At 34.3% G+C, this 22,411-nt stretch overlaps 1 protein-coding gene across 1 annotated transcript; it reads left to right on the forward strand.

The window, feature by feature from the left end:
- The first annotated feature begins 5,388 nt into the window (after positions 1-5,388).
- LOC128213020 (regulator of chromosome condensation-like) lies at positions 5,389-21,290 on the forward strand. The gene is made up of 11 exons (XM_052918491.1): positions 5,389-5,501; positions 13,479-13,551; positions 13,872-14,059; positions 14,271-14,450; positions 14,765-14,909; positions 15,127-15,198; positions 15,683-15,826; positions 15,998-16,111; positions 16,755-16,907; positions 18,904-19,009; positions 20,258-21,290. Exons 2-11 carry the CDS (start codon positions 13,479-13,481, stop codon positions 20,316-20,318), a joined length of 1,236 nt encoding a protein of 411 aa, XP_052774451.1. The 5' UTR covers positions 5,389-5,501; the 3' UTR covers positions 20,319-21,290.
- The last annotated feature ends 1,121 nt before the right edge of the window (positions 21,291-22,411 follow it).

The raw sequence follows: 22,411 nt of genomic DNA on the forward strand, positions 1-22,411 counted from the left end.
ATGCAGAATTCAGATGACAGGAAAGCTAGATCAAGGTTTGAAACTCCTTGAAAATTTTCATGCAACTGTAGTCAAGTGTTCACTACCTTGAGACAACAAGCAGGGTCAAGGTCACAGTTGAAGGTCAAAGGTTATAGCCAAAGATTTTGGTTCCACTCTGTTTCGCTTAAACCCCTAAAATTCTCAAATGTTCACATACCCACTACAGAGCAAAGTCACTGTTTAAGGTGAAAGGTTTGTGTCAAAGATTTCATGTCAGCATCAAATCTCCAAAACCCTTTGAAGGATTTTCAGGAACCTTGGGTAAAATGTTTATCATATTTACACAAACATGCAGGAACCTCGCACAGGCGCATCAGCTCAAGGTCAAAGTCAAAGATTTGAGCCGTAATTGTGATATAAGCTCCTAAACCTCTTGAAGCAATTTTATTATGGCATAGACATAAATGATTTATGTCTCATACATTTTCTGTTTGCAGGCGATATGCGTACACTAGGCACAAAACCTAAGATCCACAAACCTCGATAGACATTTGTACAGACAGGGGCTGTAAAGTAAATGTTGTTATGACGAACATAGTAGTGTTAAAAAAGAAGTGGTTTAAAAAGAAATGAGTCATGTATTTATGCGTAACAACACCATCAATAGAATTTAAGAATCTTGGAGTTACATTATAATATAGTGGTAATTTTAACCTTAATACACAGGCTTTGCATGGAAAGGCATTGAAAGTATGATACTATGCCAAGGGTAGCATTAGTTATTTGATGCCTTTGTATCCCTTATTGTTTCATGTGATGGCGAAGTTTAGGTCATCAGTAAAATTTAACCTTTAGAAAATATTCATCTTAAATTTTGTTAAACTTTATTTGGTAGATGACAATCCGCTAGCAACGCTGCCGTATATTGAGAGTTATGGTGTTTTTCAATGTTTATAAATAGATCCATTAGAAAAATTAAGTTTTGGTATCAAACAAATAACATTATATTAAAGGCTTTGATACTAAATAATTATTTTGGTGTTGAAAAATAACCAAATTGTTATGCTAACGTACAGTAAATGTTGGCTAGGTATGGATTTTTATAAGTTTTTGAAAATGTTGACGCTGATGTTTTCATTCCATTGTTTAAACAAAGAGTAATTGATGAATTTTTGCAAAAATGGCATGAAGGAATGAATGATTATGGTGTTCTGACTTTATATTTACATTTCAAAAGTTCACTTGATATTAAACCCTACTCAGAAAATACTATTTAATGTGAAAGCATTTATGTTTTTTATCAATAATTTATTGGTAAGTGCCAAAATACAGGATGGTGACATTAAGTGCACCATTATTCATTGAAATTTGATACAATTTATGATCACCATTGATATACGCTGCTGGAATATATAGTTTAATATTAACCAGATACGCTCTCTCCAAACACCATGAACAGTGGACATTAGGAACAACACACTGCTAAAGGGTCATCTGCTGGCCATGACCAACCTGCCTACCAAGTTTGAGGTTCTTTTTTTTAAGTGTTCTTCAGTTCATCAACCAGAAACTGCTTTCAAGCTTAAGGTTACCTTGACGTTTAACCAACTGACCACAAAATCAGAAGGGTTCATCTGCTGGTCAAGCTGCCTACCAAGTTTGAGGTCCCTGGGCCCAAGTGTACTACAGATATTGAGTGGAGACAGATGGACAGACAGTGCGATAAATATATGCCTTCCTTCAGTTGGGCATAAAAAGATCAAATAGTTCATTAGCTCTATGAAGTGATTTTGCCTTTTTAATATTGAAAATTGTTCCTTAAGAAAACCATTGAAGATATATTTCTTCTCTCAAAATGGGCAAGGCCCGAGTGCGAGTATAAAAAGCTTACCCACCCAAAATTACTTTTTAAGATCTTTTATCATTTTGAAGACATGGAAACATGGAATCAATTTTGAATAGCATAATGTTATTCTACCATTTTCACAGGAAGTACCTTGGTACAATAATGGGTGTTTGGTATACTTTTTTTATTTTTTTTAACATTCAATAACACATGCACACATTCTACATTTATTTATGAATGACATAATAAAACAATGGATATGACAACTTTACACAACAAATTTTGATGAATTTACTTATGAAAGCATTTACAGTGTAATGAAAACTATCAGAATTATATTCTACAAAACAGTTTCATTACAGCATCGTCATATATTTCAAAATGTTAAAATGGCATCATCTAGCCAACATAATTCCGTTGAAATATGATTAATTTGCAGAAAGTTGATAATTTCCTTCAGTTGTTGAGATTGTCAGGCGACTATTCAGTTTTAGTTATGTCAATTTCCTATCTTTCATTTTCCTCAATACTTTGCATATGATGCACACAGCTGTAAGACACAGTTCCATACATCCTTTGGTTAAAATTTTAAAAAGAACATGAACTGAGTTTTTTTTAGCCTTCCTCAATCAATTTTAGTCTTCCGGGCGCTCTGGTGGTGGGCCACATGGCTGCACCATTCGCTCCAGCATGTTGAATTTCACACGTGCTTTCGCCTCATTTTCTGCAAGGCTAAAATAGTTGAGCATGTCGAAGTGCCCGAGGTACGAAGCGGCGCTGTCCCTGTGTTGGTTCGTCAACCATTCCCATTTGCTTGTGTCGGCGTGACCGGTTCCGATGTACTTTGATTGTAAATGTTCAAGTTGGCTGTGAATATTGTAACGGTCGCCCATTTTGCAAGATTATGGGTTTGTTGACGTACAAATTGTCTTTTATGAATTGTAATTGGAGAAACAACAAAATCGTTTTTCAGTGTTTATCCGGAAGTGGAATTAGGTATAGTATAAATATTTTTCAAAGTCAATGTCTGATCGGTTAGTGACAGCATAGTCCAACGCAGTGCATTCCCTTAACATATTTAGTGAGGAAGGCAACATCCCGGTAACCGTCACTGTGAAAACACACAGCAGCATTTTAAAAGACGTAAAAATTCATTGTCAATAAAAAGTATTCTAAAATTGTATTCTTTGAAGTTAAAGGGACTCGATCATGTAGTTTAGGATCAGACATATACATCCTAGTTCGTATATGCATATGCAGTAATGTGGCCAAAATAATGAATGGTCCAAATAAGAGATATTATGTTGTTAACCTTTCAATCATATAAATACGGTGGCAAATAGGTGAAATGTGTTTGTTTTTTGTTTATCTCGTGCGCACGACATACTAAGTCGTGTGCATGAGAAACTAAGTCGTGCGCACTTCAGATACTATGTCGTGCGCACGAAATAATTAAGTCGTGAGCATGAGATAATTGAGCCGTGTGCACGAAATCATTAGCCAGTCGAATCAAACATGTGTCCCTTAATCACGGAAAGTTCAAAATATGTCAAAAAGGCAGGATTGTCCACTACTTAACAGTCAAGCAGCCGCATCTCCATTCCGGTGTTCTCTGTTATAACTGTTGCAAAACTGACCAGTGATGTTGCCAACGTCCCCTGGCATTACTCGTCGTATAATTTCAAATAACGCTGCGTCCACTCCAAGCTGAACCCGAACGGCCCAGCTCCTTCTCATCTTCTAGTTACCGCTTTCCTTCACAGACTCGCCGATACCACTAAAAAACTTGTGACTGTGACATATTCTTTCCCGTATAGATCTATAGGATCATACCAAATATCTTAATAGGTGAAAATCCAATTTGACCTCAAAACTTGATTATAGTGGGACGTTCGGCGGATCAAATGGCACCGTGATTATTTAAGGAATGAATTGCGGGGTTGATGTCATTATCGGGGTATGAACGCAATTGGGTTGGTCAATGTGTGTGGAGTCCGAAGGACTCGACGCGTACTTTGACCAACACAATTGCGTTCATATCCCCGATAATGACATCAACCCCGCAATTCATACCTTATATTTACACCAATAGTTCATTATTTCATTCAAGAATTGTTAAAAAAAATCTTCATTTCATTTAATAAAACCTTTAAGTAATCCGTTCTTACCCATTCTGTAAATAGAACGACCCGACTATAACCGGAAACATTTTTTTCAAATGACGTCACAATAACGCGGGAAAATATCAACCACTTGAAATCACTTTAAAACGTAAAATTGAAACACTTCTGGTACCATTATATTCAAAATATAGTAAACTAACACTTTTAAAAATGTTGATCTATATTTTACGGGACCTGCAGACACAATACAACCAATAACAAGATCAATAGCGTTCATGTATATTGTTATGCAATGAATTACGATCCGAACACATATCCGAAGATGTTGCGATTGATGAACGCCGAAAGGCAGTTCATTTAAGGAATGTAAGTTGAGGTGTAAATATAAAGGGGTAGTAACGATAGAAGTAGTGTTGTTCACTATTCGGAACAGAAATAATTGTGAAAATTTGTCAAATGACGTCCACGATGTCCAACAGAGGATGTACCCTATGATGCCGAAATATCGTTTGTAGAACTTCATTACTGTCTCATAAAACTAAGCCGACAACACGATAAAACACACCGTAGTGATGAATGCAAAAGAATAACCAAGTTATGCAATAATAACTATTCAAAAAACAGCTTTATCATAAATAAAAGTGTGTTTCTAATTATAGGTAAACTTATATCATGCTGATCGCCTCAAAAGACCGAACTTCAGCATACATTAAATAACCCTGCATTAAAATATAATAGAATAAAATCTTTCTGCTATCAGCCATTTTAAAACAACATTCATGTATGTAAAGTGTAATCTGGTTGGCTAATTGTGTCGTGTGCACGACTTAATTTTCTCGTGCGCATGTCTTAGTAACTCGTGTGCACGACATAGTAACTCGTACCCACGACTTAATTATCTCGTGCGCACGACATAACTTATCTCATGCGCACGACTTAGTAACTCGATAAATAAAAACATAAACATGCCACCTCTTTGCCGCCATATATAACAGATTTGACTTCATTTCACTAACAAGCTTTAGTTATGTTTTTGCAAATGGGAGTATCTGGTACGAAATTTAATTTATACAAAATGATTGACCAATCATGATTATATAGCCGTTTACTGTGGCTATTATCGTCTTAGAAGTCATGGCTATGCAAGCAAATAAATAATATATTCGTCGTGTGCAAAAGAATGATCCACACTGCAATATTCTTTATTCCGGATGGCCAAGGGATAATAGTGGTTAAGTTGTATATAATTTTACTATTTATGTCCGTCGCTACCTTGACCTCTTTTTGATGATGATGATGATGATGATGATGACGATGATGATGATGATGATGATGATGATGATGATGATGATGATGATGATGATGATGATGATGATGATGATGATGATGATGAATCTAGGTAGGATGAACGAACATGTGGACGTGTTCAAATTTTATACGGATTGTCTGCTCACGCGCCATCAAAAGCGATTAAAACCAAAACACGTTTTTATCTGTATATATTTTACCTTTATTTTAAGGCGTGTTTGGAACGAAACTGACAAATAAAGGTAGACATTTATAAGACGTTACTATATTTTACATGAAAATGTCGAAATGCGTCTGCACTCAATGGTTATGGAAGTGGTTGTAAAACGTCATATGATTTCGCGATACACTGGACAATGTGAATGCCAGTTCATTTGGTATTGGCGTTGATATAATTCAGAATGAAATAACAGTCAATATTGTTAAACGTTAAAGGGTATTGTGACGAAATTCATATTTTGCAGACTTGAGACTTCCACCTTTATTTAAAAAATGCAGTCGCACCCCTGAAGTGAGAATAGCATTGCAACATGACTTTTTTTTTAAATAATTTGACATGCAAAAACCTTGCATTTCTGTGAATATACATATTTTGTGAGAATAAAAATGCAAGAATTATTCTAATATCTCATTTCAAAGTGAAGATATAGCAATTTGTATGCAGCCACCCTTCACCGCCATTAAAATGCACTAACTGAAAAGTCATGAAATCCTGACCCAAGTTTTTATTTTCATTGTAAGGCATGTAGAACTGCCCAAAAGGCTTTTTTTACTACATGCAAACATATAAACTGAATAAAACACAGCAAATAAACAAACTAAAATAAATAAACAGTTTCGTTACAAACTGAAACGAGTTGTACATTAATTGCAATTACAGTTTATTATTTATTACACTGCTATTTAATAATGGTATATTGATCAAACCAATTATTATATTAATATTATAATATATAATAATAATAATTGTCAATTTATGAGTGAATTCCTTCTTTTTACTGTTGTCTCCTGTTAAATGTTTTATATATACTAATTTGTGGTTGATTATAAACATGATTCCCATTTGTAAGTTATAATCACATATAAACATCAACTCTGGATTTAAATAGTACATTTACATTACATTAAGGCATAAAAAGGAAATGGGAAACATGCTTATTAATTTTCCAAATAAGCTTATGTTTTTTGTGTTTAAAAAAAATCAAAATGAAGCCTTATTTGCATTCACTAAATGTGTTGCCTTACTGTATCAATTTATTTTCTACATTATGTAATCTGTGATTTATATTTCAAATAACATGACCCATGATTGGAATCAAATTTATCTGATCTTTTCTTATTACACAAAAACAACTTTTCAGTTAGAAAACTACTGATGTAACCTAAATCTGGAATTTTTCTCGGGCTTTATTTTATATAAACACTTCTTTATTACATACTGTAAACATATTTGAGAAGGAAACGTTATGAAACTGGGGACAAACACACACTTTGTGAAAAAACATTGTTTATTTTACAATTATTTAAAGAATAGACATAAAATGTATTCATTCTGAATGTTAACACCTATTTACACAGGGTGTACTTGCAGTTTGAAGCTGTCAGCAACTGTTTCATACATTAATCATCAAGCATCTGACTAAGTGAAAACTGTAGTTTCACTTTGCGGCAGCCATTTTGGATTTTTGTTTACATTTTGGCGAAGTCTATAAATGGTCTAAGAACGTTCATAGTCCAGTTGTTTTTGTATCAAAAGTGATAAAAAACTATGAGAGATTCATCCCATGCTTAAAAACAAACCAAATAATCCTTTGTACTTGCCTGAAAACATGAAAAAAACGTTTAATCAAATTTTCACTTTCGTTTTTCTTTTAGAAAAACCATGTTTTCAGTGAACTCTGACTGGTTTCCAGAATATTTCATCATCTAATTAACTATAAATAGCCACATGGTTCTCCGCAAATGTTGATATATGTGTTTTTAAGGGTGTATAAAATCGGTACCAGTATTGGGTCGCCTTCCGTGAAAAATTAATATTCATGAGATTTATAAGGGGAGATTACTACAATTGACTTGGCATCGCTAGTGAGAAGGATCTTTGTACATCTTTGCTCATTTAATCCCTTATTTATTTTAAAATGTGGATAGCACATTGCCATTTTATGTGATAGTCATAAACCACCTACACGACATGTGCATGGGTGAAAGTTGTCTGGTTTATACCAGATTTGACCTTTCTGGTGTTTGATAGCCTCCAGTGTCAATCTGGTTAGGGGGAGGGGTAGTCTAAAATAATAGACGTGTTATACGGGATTCTTCCAATCCCTAACGTCTAAACGGGAATGTGCAAAAACGGGGGTGTTTTAAAAATATTGAAATTGTTTTAAATGAAGTATTTTATGGTTGAAATTGATCATAAAGAGTTATATTCATATTTCACCATGTAAGTGAAATGTTATTTTGCACTAAACAAGCATTTAATGCATTAAAACAAGTTGTTTACCTTTCCAATAAAACGAATGTTGACTGACACAGACAACAATTATACGAAGGGGAACAACTCAATACAATCGTAATAACTCGGCCTCCTCCGACAAAGCTTCGAGATAGACCTCGTTATACAATCGTAACAACTTGGCCATGGCCGAAATGTTCCGAGCTGTGCCCTAGAGCCTTGCAGGTGCCCTTCATGTATATATCGTTATGTTTTGACAGAATGAAATGAAGAAAAGCCGTCAAACTCATAATTATAAGTTGGATATTTATTTATTTTTGTACGGAACTAATATAAAATAACATTATCTGGTAATATTTCTTGTTTTTATGATATTTTATAAACGCTATATGCTTTAACCCGGAATCCTGATCGGAACAACTACCCACTTTTGATACTAAACAATTTGTACGTGAAGGATTTGCCATATCAAAAATCTAAAAAAAAATCGGTCAACGTATAATTATTTGGACTAGGGGGAGGGGGTATTCTTCTTTGTTCGCAACAATTTTCACTAACATCTGTTTATCTGTTCCATATAATAACTGATATGCTCAGCCATTTACTAAGCAGCTTAGTGTAATAGCAGAATATTGTCAGATTGACGATAGACAATAGATCTTCCACATAATGTTGTTACATGCAGCACCATGAACAGTTTTAAATCACAACTGGATAAGTTATGGGCACACAAACGTTTTGATCTAAGTGATGTGTATTAATTCATCAATAAATTCATCAGAAAACAATCAGACCAGAGTGAATTCAATATTTTCATTGATAAAAAGTCAGATCGGAGTGGAGATTTGCATAGAAGAAATCTAAAGGGATCAGCTAATCTAAAGGGCTAAACATTTCCCTAGAAGACACAAGGTAGACACAAGGTGGGTGGTAGCCAGGATCTAACATGTGGGCTGTTGTTACAGAGTTTCAATTTGTAATATGTTTAAAATCATACTAAATTGGGGAGTTAACTTTTCTGATATCCAATAATTGAGTTATTGCAAAAATTATACAACAGAAGACAACAGGAAAATGAAGATTCCTGAAACATTAACACATACTTCAACAATAAAATGTTACGTTATTTCAAGAGAATTTCAAAATAACCTATTACCAACTTATCACAGCTGTTCTGGAACTTTCTCATTCTCAATTCCTGGTCCACATACACAGGACTTGTATACTTTGAACTACAATTTTGTTTCGTCACACAGTTGGAAACTAAAATCTGGCATGAGTGACTGATTTAAGACTCATCCCCTAAGCATTAGGATAATGCTGTCTAAGACCTTCAAAGCCCCCCACACTTAGATAATGCTGTCTAAGACCTTCAAAGCCCCCACACTTAGAAAATGCTGTATAAGACCTTCAAAGCCCCCAGAGACACAGATTATTTTTTTAATGTTATTCACAATCATTTTGTTTTCGAAAGTAATTGGGATATGCTTGTGAACTCATTTCTTTAGTAAATCTAACAAGTAATGTAAATTTCCAAAAAATTGGAAACTTCGAATGTAACATGTATATACACAAGAAATGATCCTAAAGTGAACCAGACAATAATAACTCTAGTCTCTTTGATATTAGTAGTGTTCACAATTCCTTGAAAGATCATTCATGAAAATTTTCTTTATTATGTAAAGAAACACAAGGTTATATCTTTTACTTTATGCCATTTCTGCTTCAGGATTTCTTCAACTACTTAATAGTTCTGTTCTTATAGAGTAGACAGCAGCATAAGCTGATAATTTGCGAGTTTAATCTGGTTTGAAATTTTCACTGGATTTGGAGTAGCAGGATGGTGTTTCAGACATTTCAAAGTCTGTCAATAGCTATGCTTGTAACTAATGCTCTATGCTCAGGGGTTGACACTAACCATTTTTCCAAGGGATCCCGAAGGGACACCAACATTTGAAATCAGGTGTCCCTTCCTGAAATTAGGAGTCCCTTCCACTTTTTACCTTTTTTTTCATTGTTGAGCCTCTTTTAATATTAAATTCAACATCCTTTTACTTTTCAATTTGTAATGCAAGTATACACCACCATATTATACATGTTTTCAGCAGCATGTAATGACAGGTTAGTAGCACTGAATGGCAGTGAGGTATATTTTGGTCTCTAAGTTGGTAGATTGGGTTCAAAAGCGGGAGAATGTCTAAGTCCCTTTTGTTTTCAGTCAAAAACAGAGATGGATACAATGTAAACAAAAACTTGATGTTGTTACTATTTTTAGATTTTTGGAAAATACGCATAAAATACATCATGGTTCAGGGTCTTCTCAAATGTCGGTGCTTTTCATTAAGAAACAGTAGGAATATTACATCTGGCTTGTGAAAACTCCAATCAATATTTAGTAGAGCTGCTGATAAATCAAACAGACTGCCCAACAGTCGTAGTGCATACTGGAAGAGCAGACGACCAAAAATTGTGTAAACATGTTAATTTTCGCGCCAAAGAGTCATAAAATTTTATAAATTGATTGAATTAATGAATAAAACCCAGCAAATTTTATTTCTATTATTTTTTTATCAAAGCATAAAATATATGTCTTTAAAATAAACAAAGAATATTGATAAGTTGAATGCCAATTAACACAGAATGCTGAATGTAGGATGCTGTTCTTTTGTGTCGTAAATGTTACTGTAAATACTCGAAGGTCGTATCATATTATATAAAAGGTATCACCAGAGTTGGTATCTTTTTTGGGCGGTTCTGACACATAAGCAAAACAATTCCACATAAGTATTTTACTGATAATAAATCTCTGTCAGCTCTGACCTTGTTTAAAATGTAAACAACAAAACGGAAGCGTTAACCTGCATGCGCCTTGTGAAATGACCTGTTTATTTATAGATTCATGACGTAACTATAGTCAAATAGTCAGCTATACTTTCGCTTTGATGAGTCAGATAATGATAATTAATAATATCATTTTGACATGTGCTGTCAAGAAATTTAGGGGAGCCCGAATTTAGGTAATAAATTAATTAAATGCTACCTATTTATTGATATTTAGCGTTTATCGGTCAAAAATTTAAGTGTCACGACGGAATACCAACCTTCGAAGTTCAGGTGTTCCTCCTAAAAAATTGGTGTCCTCGGGATCCCGGGACCCCGTTAGTGTCGAACACTGCTATGCTCTTGCCAAACCCTCTTATTATTAGATTTTGATCCCATCAATATTGGGCTTTTAGATGAATTGGCCTAAATTCTTACACAAGTGCTTGGCTTCATAAATAATCTGTTCTATACTTACCAAGACAGGTCTATGTTCAGGGCTCGAATTTAACCTTGCATTCTCACTAAATGCGAGTCAGTTTTGCTGATAGTGACATGATAAAAAATCTACTTGCTAAATTCACAAGTCCCATATTTCAATACAAAATACCAGTGGACGAATGCTAATAAGTACGCAATGAATAACATGTCGCTTAGATGCTTTACAATGCATAACAGGTAAGCATTAAATGCTTTTGTGACACTGATAGTGAGTGCCGATTTTGATTACATAGTACACATTTGTAGTACACAAAATTCCAATGGAGTGATCTCCCTTCACAAGCAGGGAAGTACAGCAAGGGAAGAATCCACTGTTTGTGTGTGCAGTTTAATACCCTTTTAAACTTTCCCTGAATATGTCGTCTGCAGATATAAATAATTTATTAGATGTCAAAATTGAACATTACTTTTTCATAAGAACACATGTCAATATTCTTTTAATCAATAGACATTTTTACATTTCACATTACTAAACAAGTGACTTGTGTTCTTATGAAAAAGTAATGTTCCATTCTGACATCTAATAAACAATACCAAACTTTGACACTTGTTCATTAACATTTAACTTGAACTCTCTTGTATTGACTTTTGTGACTTTATTATATGGCATAAAATTCTTCATTAACCTAATTTTATGTATTGGAAAAAACAACAAGTAGCTATTTGAAAATGTGAGTTGAAAATTTACCCACTTGCAAAAAATGAAAAAGTTAAAATTCTAGCCCTGTAAGTTTTACCTTTGGAGCTGGTCCACCATCGAAATTGCATTTTTTTGCTAACCTCATCCAGAGCTCTTGATTAGGGGAGTTTGGTATTTGCATTAAAAAAAATCCATATCCTATATTTTTATTTTTTTATAGCATAATTATAGATGTTCTTTGATAAAATGCTGATAAAAGTCCTTCGAAATCTTTACGCATATTTCTTTCCAAAAATAAATAATTTGTTGATAGTTTTAAATGTTCGGCATAAATTCTCCAATATATTTGACTATTTTTGTGGAAAAATCCCTATTTGATCATTCAGTGTTTATTATTTGATTCCTACAAGGGTGGTATGAATAAAGAAATAAAAAACTTTGTTTGGTTGAAACATTTTTCTAGTCTGTCTGCTAAGAAATGATTAAATGTGTGTTTTATATGAAGTTTAGAAAGTTGCATATTAAAGATAACTTTTACACGAACACCTTATGATGACAATAAGATTCTAACATATAAAAAGACTTCTTTTTTAAATCCTACCTAACCTACCTGTTTTTCAACAAGATGTAACCCAAACCACACATTTTTATTTTTTTGGCCTCAGTCATAGTAGACCAATTGTTTTTAAACCACATTCCATACTTTCATTCCTCCCTCAACATATTTTTTTAAAGTCTGACTAACAAACAAAAAATGCCTAAGTTCCAAAATGCAAGTTTAATACCAGTGGATTTGTAAAGTTTACCCTAAAAATAATTAAATAATTTCTCCCAGTATCCTTCATTAATTCATCTCAACTAAATTGGTATGTTAAATTGTCAAACTTCTATAGTTAACCAAATTGTTGGACATTCACTCCCAAAAACTGGCATGAAAATACCTTGCCACTTGTTGTAAAAGAGTGCATGAGATAATACTTGTTTACATGTATTAAACTTGCCATGGATGGATATGTAGTAGGGATTTCAGGATAATTTGATTTTTATCTTCTCTTCCTGTTTGGTCACAATCATTGACAGTTTTGCTGAATTTAATTATAAGTCATCCCTTGTTAATTATAATCTGATTATTGTTAGGTGTCAGACTTGTTGTGTAATTGGTGTCATGGTCTCTTGCTGGCAGGACTAATCATCACCTGATTGGTTCTCACCCATTGTTTACTGTGAAGGGATATATCACTTGGGGGCCATAAACTATACATGAATGTATAATAAGGAGCCAAGTATTGCACTATCTACACACAAGGGGATTTATGTGCTACTGAGAAGTCAAGATTTAACAAAGGATTGGTGGTGGAAAAGGGATTTTAACTGTTTTATCTTAAGATTTTGTGGCTTTGTTGTAGCTCTGTATTCAATTGTCAGACTCCTTGAAGTGGACACATCTTTGATTTAAGTTGAATTTTAAAAGCAAAAAGGGACTTGAAAATGCCACCTTTTGAGGATTCTGTTTCTAAGGTTGCTGCTGAAGTTGGTGAAATGTTTCAGAAGGCAGCAAACAATAAGGTATAATCTTTTACTGGTAGGGTAAAGGATTTGCTGTCAAATGTATGCACATGGCTAAATTGTTAATCTTTGATTTTCAGTATGAATATGTGCAACATTATCTTGTGAATAAGCTATTTGCAGGATGTCACTCTGTCATATGAATTTATTTATTCGAAACTGCTGAATTTTATGGTTACGGTTAGTATATAAAAAGGGGGGAACACATTGATGTAATGCTATGTTTTGATGTTACAGATGCCAGGTCGGGGCAGAAAGCGAGCAAGGGAGTCAGAAACAGAAGGGGGCCAGGCTGGCAAGAGGAAAAAAGGTAGGCATTAATTTGTCAAAGTTGGAATATTGGCTTATAAAAACAGCCCCAAAAAGTCATGTCTTTTAAGTGTTGATCATTTATAATATTAAATTTATATAAGAACTTGTGATGCAAAAACATAATTAAGCATTGTATGCTAGGTATTTGTATAACTACAAGTGCTTGCACTGAAACTATAATAATTGTTATAATTGTTTGCTTTTTTTATGTTACAACTGGCAACTGCATTACTGGCTACTCATATGAAGTGTTTGTTTCCATTACTTTAGAGTACCCCTTTTCAAGCCTATGTACATAATTATAACTTTTTATTACAGTGCACCATGGTAGCCATAGTGATGTGCCGGGAGTGGTATTGGTTTGCGGGGAGGGGGATGTGGGTCAGCTTGGCCTGGGGGAGGATGTGATGGAGAGGGGCCGCCCCACACTGGTCAATATACCTGACCCCATCATACAGGTCTGCGGTGGGGGCATGCACACGGTCTGCCTCACAAACAAGGGGGAGGTGAGCAATACTTGTGTTCTTGATGGTTTATAGTAATCATTGTCTGTAAAAAGGTAGCCCTGTTATCTTTAAAAAAAAATAGTTAAAAACATTGTCCATGCAAAACATTGTCCATGCAATACCACTAGTTTATTTGTAGAAATCTTGGCAATAAATCAATTTGTGAAAATAAAGTTCTTTGTACATCAACTGTAACATTGCCTTTACCTAGGTCTACTCATTTGGTTGTAATGATGAGGGCACACTGGGGCGAGACACAAGCGAGGATGGCGCAGAGACGGTCCCTGGGAAGGTTGAGGGGCTACCCCGTATTGTAATGGTGTCTGCAGGGGACAGCCACACCGCTGCTCTTTCCGAAGAGGGGCAGGTCTTTATCTGGGGAAACTTCAGGGTAGGTGTTCACATGTACTTCAAAACTTTATAGTGAAATGTAAAATTGTCACTTTGAGTCTCAATATTTTTGTTGCTGTTAACAAATGACAGTGTTCCCGATTTTCATGAAAAGGTGATAACTGTTTGTAGGGGGTGTTCAACAATTTCATATAGCAGGGCCTTTTACATTTTTTTTTAGCTGAAATAGTATTTTTATAATTTTGGCTTCTTCTAAGGAAACAGTTATATATCAAGTTTTATTCTTGTCATCTGGTGATTACCATTTCCTGTAAATGGTTTGCATTTCATATTTATATGGTTGTTGATTTGCAGGATACCAATGGCAATATGGGCCTGACACTAGATGGCATCGCAACTCGGCCCCTGTCGATACTCAAGGATGAGACTGTGGTGAAGATTGCATCAGGGGGAGATCATCTGGTCTGTCTCACAATCCAGGGAGAAATTTTCACCTGTGGTATGTTCAGTGGTGTTTTTGGCTATTGTGTGTTGTAGATGTATGTATTTGAGAGTTTTATGTTTAATAGTTAATTTGCATATAGTCACAGTGTGTTAAACATGTACATGTAATACTTGTGAACTTACATATGTTGATTAATATCATGTTTATGAGAAGTAACAAACTTAAATGGAAATATTCTACCCCACAAAAAGACATTTAATATGATTTTCAGGATGTGCAGAGCAGGGTCAGCTGGGTAGAGTGGCTGAGTGTTTCTCACACAGGGGTGGCAGGAAGGGGCTCGGTATGTTACCTTATATTTGTGGGGTTATATTATGAATTAAGTGGATACATGGAACAACGGTGAAATAGAAAACAAATACTCCTTTAATGTATAGGTTGAAATATAATGTTTTTATTATGATGAAAGAATAAATAAAACTAACTACTGTTTGCAATGAACAATGAACAAAATTAAATCATGTTCACAAATTCATTTTGCAACTGACAGGCGGTGAATTTGTAACACACCAACAGTTGTCTTAAACAGTACAAAGGAAATTTGTTTGTAACCATGCTGTCAAATGTGAGCATAAAGCTACGATTGGTTGGTTGATATAAAAGCAATGCAGACTGTTAATGTATGTATGCCTTGCCACTTAAGTAGATAGTTCTTGGTAATAAGTCATATATCAAATCAAGTATATGTCAAATCTCTCTTTTGCTTTTATAATAATGTCAAATGAGAACTATTAATATCTTTCAAACAATTCAATGTTTCATTATAGCTTACATCCTCAACCCTGAGCCAGTTCGGTTTCGTCGGAAGAAGTGTGTGATAGACGATATATTTGTAGGCCAATATGTCACCTTCGCCAAGGACAAGAACGGAGATATCTATGCATGGGGACTTAACAACTACTTCCAGCTTGGTAAGCTGTAAGATGTAGTGTAATCGACATCATGTCAGCTGGCGAAGATTAGAAGAACTTTCTGAGAACTATTACCATTAGAATTCTTTATTTATTAAGCATACAGTTTAATTTAGAAATAAGTACAATACATATACGCTTGTATTGAAACTCCAATATCTCTGTCCACAGGTTTGCCAGAGATGACCAGTCGGTATGTTCCAGAGAAAGTTAAGGCCTTTGACAAGAAGAACTTTGTGTGTGTTGACTCTGGACAGCATCATAGCATGGCCCTGGACAAAGATGGTAGGTTGATTTCCTGTGTCACTTATTAGGTTCACTGAATACCTAGGAAAATATTGAGATGTAAAGTCAGTCTTCTCCCTTACTATGATAATAAAGACTGCATGAAATTAGTTTTCATTGTGTAGTACAGGGATCTTACATTTGACATCCTAAGACTTATGATTTGTGGAACTCAAACTTTCCCTAAACATGGGCTTGTGATCCAGATTCAACTGGACCCTGTCTTAAAGGCCTAGTGAAAGCCTTCTATAAGTGACCCCCCCCCCCCCCAAATCAGTGTATAGTACACAACCTCTGTGTATTGATCTTTATCTACTTGCCTTGATCCCTCTCAGATCTCCAATCTGAGTATCCTGCTGTGCAGTTTTTGGAGATTTCATTATAATATTGGACCCTAAATGGCCCTAAGCCAATAAACCAATATACAGGAAATTGGCCCCTACTATGACACCAGTGCAATTAGCAGAAGATGCACAGCAGGGGATAATCATGCAAAACATTCATTAAACTAGGCCTTTAAATGTACATAAAGTGCCAGTCAAATAGCAAGTGCTGGACGAGTGAGTGCCAAAAACAAATATGAGATAGTGATATCTGCCTTTCATCATTATACACAAATGAAATGTTTTATTATTGTATCCAGGTCAGGTGTTTACATTGGGGCGTAGCGAGTATGGGCGACTGGGACTGGGTGAGAACAGTGGCGAGAAGAAGGAGCCAACCCACGTGAAACTGGATGGGCGGTGTACCGCCATCTCAACATCCAACTCAGTGTCCTTTGCGCTCATGGAGGATGGTAAGCGTCTACAATTCTCTTCATATGTGGTTTTACGGCAAATGCTAATTCCTTGAAAAGTTTATTTTAGATTTTCACCAGATATTTGTTGGCAAATATCACCTCCCTTAATTTCCATATTCGTCTCATGTAAGAAAAATTTCATATCTACTGGTATCTGCAGTTTGCTTTGTGTGATGACTTTATAGAAGGGTTGGTTATTTTTTTTACTGATTTGCTTCAAAAGTAATATTAAGAGGGGTTTTTTAAGTAAATCTATGCTTTACTTACCTGCCTATTAATGTACATATGATGTTGACAAATATATTTCAAAATATAGTCAAGTTGCAACATAAATTACATAAGCAAATGAGCAAATATAGCCGGTCATACACCATAACATCACAGCGAAAGGTTGAGTATTTAATGGGTCTGTATAACCTTATACATGATTCACAAAAACAGCATGATTTCTATGATAAATATTCTGGTATGGAAGTAATGCAACAAAAGGTATTTAATTCAAGTTTTGCTCTAACATGCTATTTCTTCAATTTATTATATATTTCACCAGCCAGTGATGCTTTCTTTAACAACATTGATTAAAACTGGACTGTCGCAGGGCCCATATTTATTAAAATATTGAGAACAAGTTTTAGACTGAGAACCTGATTTTCTTTAATTTGATAAAAAGAAATTAATATCACTCCTATTGACTAAACGATAAGATATAAAAATCAATCTAGTCATAGATAACAAACACAGCAACTTTCAACATCAGTGCTTTACATAACATTATTCACTGGTAAATCTTGATTTGCAGCTTCATGTCTTGAGGACCCTAGTCTCAATGCGTGAGATGTCCAGAGACTGCATACTTGTGAATTTTAGCTGTACTTTGTGAATATTAGGGTTTAGAAGCTGAACTACATATAACTAGTATTCTGTTCCAACCAGCTGATTGGATGTTATAGAGAATGTTTCTAACTAGCCTTAAAATTAGTAGTTGTATTGTTATCAGGAACTAATGAATTATTTATTTTTTACTGGCGTCCAAATTGACGTGCACCGAGGTTGGAAAACAATTAATTTGGTGTTGTTTTTTTCAAGTACTGAGTCATTCATATTCATGAATTAATAAGCGGTTTTCAAATTGTCATAAGGTTGTTCTGAAGCTAAAAGCGCTTGGTTATGTTTATTGGTAATACATTTTAAGTGGTGCTTTTTAAGTTAGGTCCATTAACTTCAGCTGAAATAATTCAACTATGAAGTCATTGTTAGTATATAGTATGGTTCTTTTGTGCCAAAAAACAAAGAGTAAAAAATGACAATGGGTTTTAGAAGTATAAATCAGTTTTATTGTTAATGAGTTCAAAGAATAATTATGCTTCTGGTGTCTGCATGATGAATAACATTTAACTAGTTTAACTAAGGCATTCCGGTGTGACATAACCAACAATGCTTCTAGTATATTCACAGTCCCTGTGCGGATTAAACCGAATAAGCCAATGTACTTTTAGCGTTTGCGAAGTTGTCTAAATTAACTTAATCCTATCTGCAAAATGTAAGCCAGACTTAATTAAATCTTATGTGGCAAAGGTTTTTGCAACTTTCCATAGGCCTGGTGGAACAAATCACATGCACTTTGTTTCAGTAATTATTTTCCAGGTTTCCACCGGGCCTTTATGGCTTGTTGGGCCCAACGAGCCGACCGTTGGCAAGGCGTATTAACGGCACACATTAATTGTGTTGACATGCTTCAGTTTGCGCAGCAACAAGTTTTATCATCAGCCTGACAATACATGTTTTTGTGGCAATCGCAATGGTTGACTGATAACCAGAAGGCGTGTCAGGAGTATTACGATATCTGTTTTAACAAAAGTTTTGTAAAACAAGTTTATTAATTACTGAGGATATAATACACATATAATATATATATATATATTTATGTATGTATTTGTGTGTTTGGCCTAGAGACAATTTGAATGGTATAATGTAACCTCTGTATTTATTGCAGGTTCTGTGTCATGTTGGGGAATGGGTACGTCCAAGCAGCTTGGAAATGGATCAGAGGACGACGCCTGGGTGCCCATTAAAATGGCAGGAAAACAACTAGAAAACAGGTAACTTGACTGTGAATTGTTTTAATTTCCTGACATATTTTTTTTATTTTCTTGATTTTGACCAATTTTGCAAGGTTTAAAGATTGCTAAGTGATTATTTCAATGAAAAATAATGATTGTTTTTTTCTAGATTTTAAATATACTTTGTGATTGATTAGGAATTAAAGCCATCTACCGGTACACTCCTTGCAGTATTGTTAGGAAGTGAAAATCCATCAACAACTATGATTGGAGCATATCATTGTATGCCATTGCAGGATTTTCTTCATTGATATTTTTGTTGGTTTTTGTTAGATGAATCACATGATTGTTTAAAATGTAATTAAAGAACAAAATGGAATTTAATATTTATTTATTGATATAACAGTACCAGGTAGAATTAGATACGGGTAACTAGATGTTGAATGAGTTCAGCAATAGCAACAGCCTTAAATAGACTTGTATCAGTAACAGAATTGTAACAGAAAACATAGGCTTCAATAAATAATGAACGCATGAAAATATAAAAAAAAAACACACACAATAATGAACACATGAGAACATACAAAAACATACACAGATATTAGTATCATTACTAAGAGATTTTACCATTGATGAGTAACAAAAATGGCATTCAGATATTATATCTGACAATTGATAACATAATTTAAAATCCTATTCATACCTAAAAATAATGCTCATTATTTACAACTATAAACTCCTCAATTGAAATACTAGATAATTGGTTGAATATTATACAGTATTGTGCATTAAACTTTAAATATTTACCTTAAGGGATCACTCAATTATCTGAATGAGTCGCCTTATTGATTTCATAATGTTCCTGCCTGATTTGTGTCTGATTCTGTGTTCATTTAGATATAATTAAAATGATGGAATAAAATTGTGCTTGATCAGATTCATTCTTTATAATATTAATAAGTTAAATCTGAAGTGGAGTGAGTGAGCTCTCTTATTCATTAAGATTTTACGTAATATGGAGTGTTAACTGTTTTCAGCAGATTTGTTACCGAATGATGACATCAAGTCTGTTAAGCTGTAAAATGTTTTATAAGGTAACAAAAATCAACTCATAAATAAACTATTAAACAGAAGCAAAACTTGCCGTGTGGACACATGCATATGCATAACATAAGTATGAGAAGTGGGGCAAGGATCTGGTTTCATTAACTTGTACCTAGTGATGCCCATGGTGTATAATTCTATAAACATTCAATAACTAAATTTACGTCTTCTTTATATTTTCAGGAAAGTAGTGCAAGTTTCCTCAGGGGGTCAACACACAGTCCTGCTGGCGGTTGACAAATGATAATAACCGCCGTATGATACCCATTACTACTGCCATTAAGTGCCATTAAGGCTTCATAATCGGTTATATGTCCCATCTTTACTGAAACTAGTATACTCCCAATCCCTAAAGCATGTTTTGAGTTCAATGTAAAATAATGTCTGCCAATTGTAAGTTAATGATCTGTATTTATTCAATATTTAAAAGCTAATGTTTTATTAGTACAACTACTGGAGAATTCAACCAAGTATTTTTAATTATTCATGATTCAGTCAGACAGAATTGATATGTGAGACTTTGATATAACTATAGCAACTGTGTTTTAAGATTATCTGATGCAACTAATCATGTGTTTACCTAGATCTCGTAACATGTAAAGAAGGGTTATCTGTTTTGGAATGGACAGAGTGACCAGTGTTCTTGCGAAATTTATATGAATAATTGCCTATGAATGTTATGATCATCCATCTTTTGTGTTACACTTGTTTGTTGAAACTGCTGGTCAGATCTCACTGAAACTTTGGTGAAAAGTAGTCGCAAGTTATAAGTGTTTTGTTCATCTAGAATGTGTTCTTCTCATGTGAGGTCTAAGTCACTTGAAATTACTTTATGTTTTTAGTTGTACATATATCATTTTATATTTTAATTGGTTTTTATTTGCTTAGAAGTTTGCCATGAATTTGAAATGGTATTAAATCAAGAAGGCTTTATACATGCTTCCCTTATATTGTTATAATATTCATGTAAGAAAACACTTTTAAGTAAATTCTTGTATAGAAAATTATTTTCATGGTTTAACATAAAAAGATCTGAAAAGCAAGTGTTTAATATTACCTACAATTTGTATATCAGTTAAAAAATCAGACCGTTTTCTTTGGCTAACTTTCATGTTCTATTTGTATTCTTTATCATGTTACCATTATTCTCTGAACATTTCCGATGCTCAAAATTTATATTTTTATGTGTGTAGTATCCTAATAAAGCTGAAAATTACCTTGTATTTAAATTATTTTATGTTTCCAAGAAGTCGGACATAGATGTAACGAAGAAGACGACTTCGTTTAAAACAATTGACCATGATTTAAAAAGTGTGTGAAGTTTGGAGATGAAGCCTGGTACATGCCTGTATTGTCATAATACAATGTGAACCAAGTCATATTAGCTGGGTCCAACAATTGTCGAGTTACGCCCCCTATTAGCCATAGAAATTGGCTAAGCATTGGCATCCGTGTTGCAGTGTTTTTTAATAAATATACTAATAATAGATTTCTAGAATTCCGTCCACTTTTCGATGAAGATCGATACATCCAGGCCATAATACCTTTAATATTGTAGAACGTAACAAGCATAATTATCTGACGTCATTTAACTTATCAGGGTCGATAAACAAAATGAAGAATATATTTATTGTGATTGAATATGACAAAATGTAATCACAACAAAATTGTCTAACCGGTTAAAAGAACAACACTGACCCATGACGGGCGTATTGCCAGATCAGCGTTCTAATACAACAGAGACCGCTTCAGGACACAAACTTAACCGCACGATTTACGCAGAATTGAATAAGCTTGAAAATCGTAAGTACTCGACACTAACGGTCTTCATAATGATACAGTGAGCGAGGGAGTTTTGCACCCGCCCTGTTGTCACGCACGTACAAGGTAACTGGTGCCATATAGCAAAGCCATGGGCATCTAGAAATGGCAATAAGATACATCAGTCTCGAGTTGGGAATTATTCTTGGCTAATGTAGGTCAACCTAGCTTTTGTTATGAGATTCATTCTTGGTCTTTTATATCCGTATGAATTTCAAAGAATGGTAAATATCGTTAATCAATTTGTAGAAAAATTTACACACCACGCCGAGCAAAACTTAACCATCACTGCAGTTTTAATATTATAGGAACATTTTATTATGACCAATGCTATTAACGTCAGTTATGAAGACATGAACCTGCAGATTGATATGTCCTATCCCTCCCCAACAAAATGTCAGAATAATAAATCCGCTTTATCGGAGCTGCTGAGAGTGAGAGCAAACGTTAAGAAAATGAAGGATGGTAGGTTAAGTTGTATATATTATTATTATTATACCACAAGTGTCCGTTGCT

The sequence above is a fragment of the Mya arenaria genome, chromosome 13 (genome assembly GCF_026914265.1).
Source record: "Mya arenaria isolate MELC-2E11 chromosome 13, ASM2691426v1".
NCBI lineage: Eukaryota > Metazoa > Mollusca > Bivalvia > Myida > Myidae > Mya > Mya arenaria.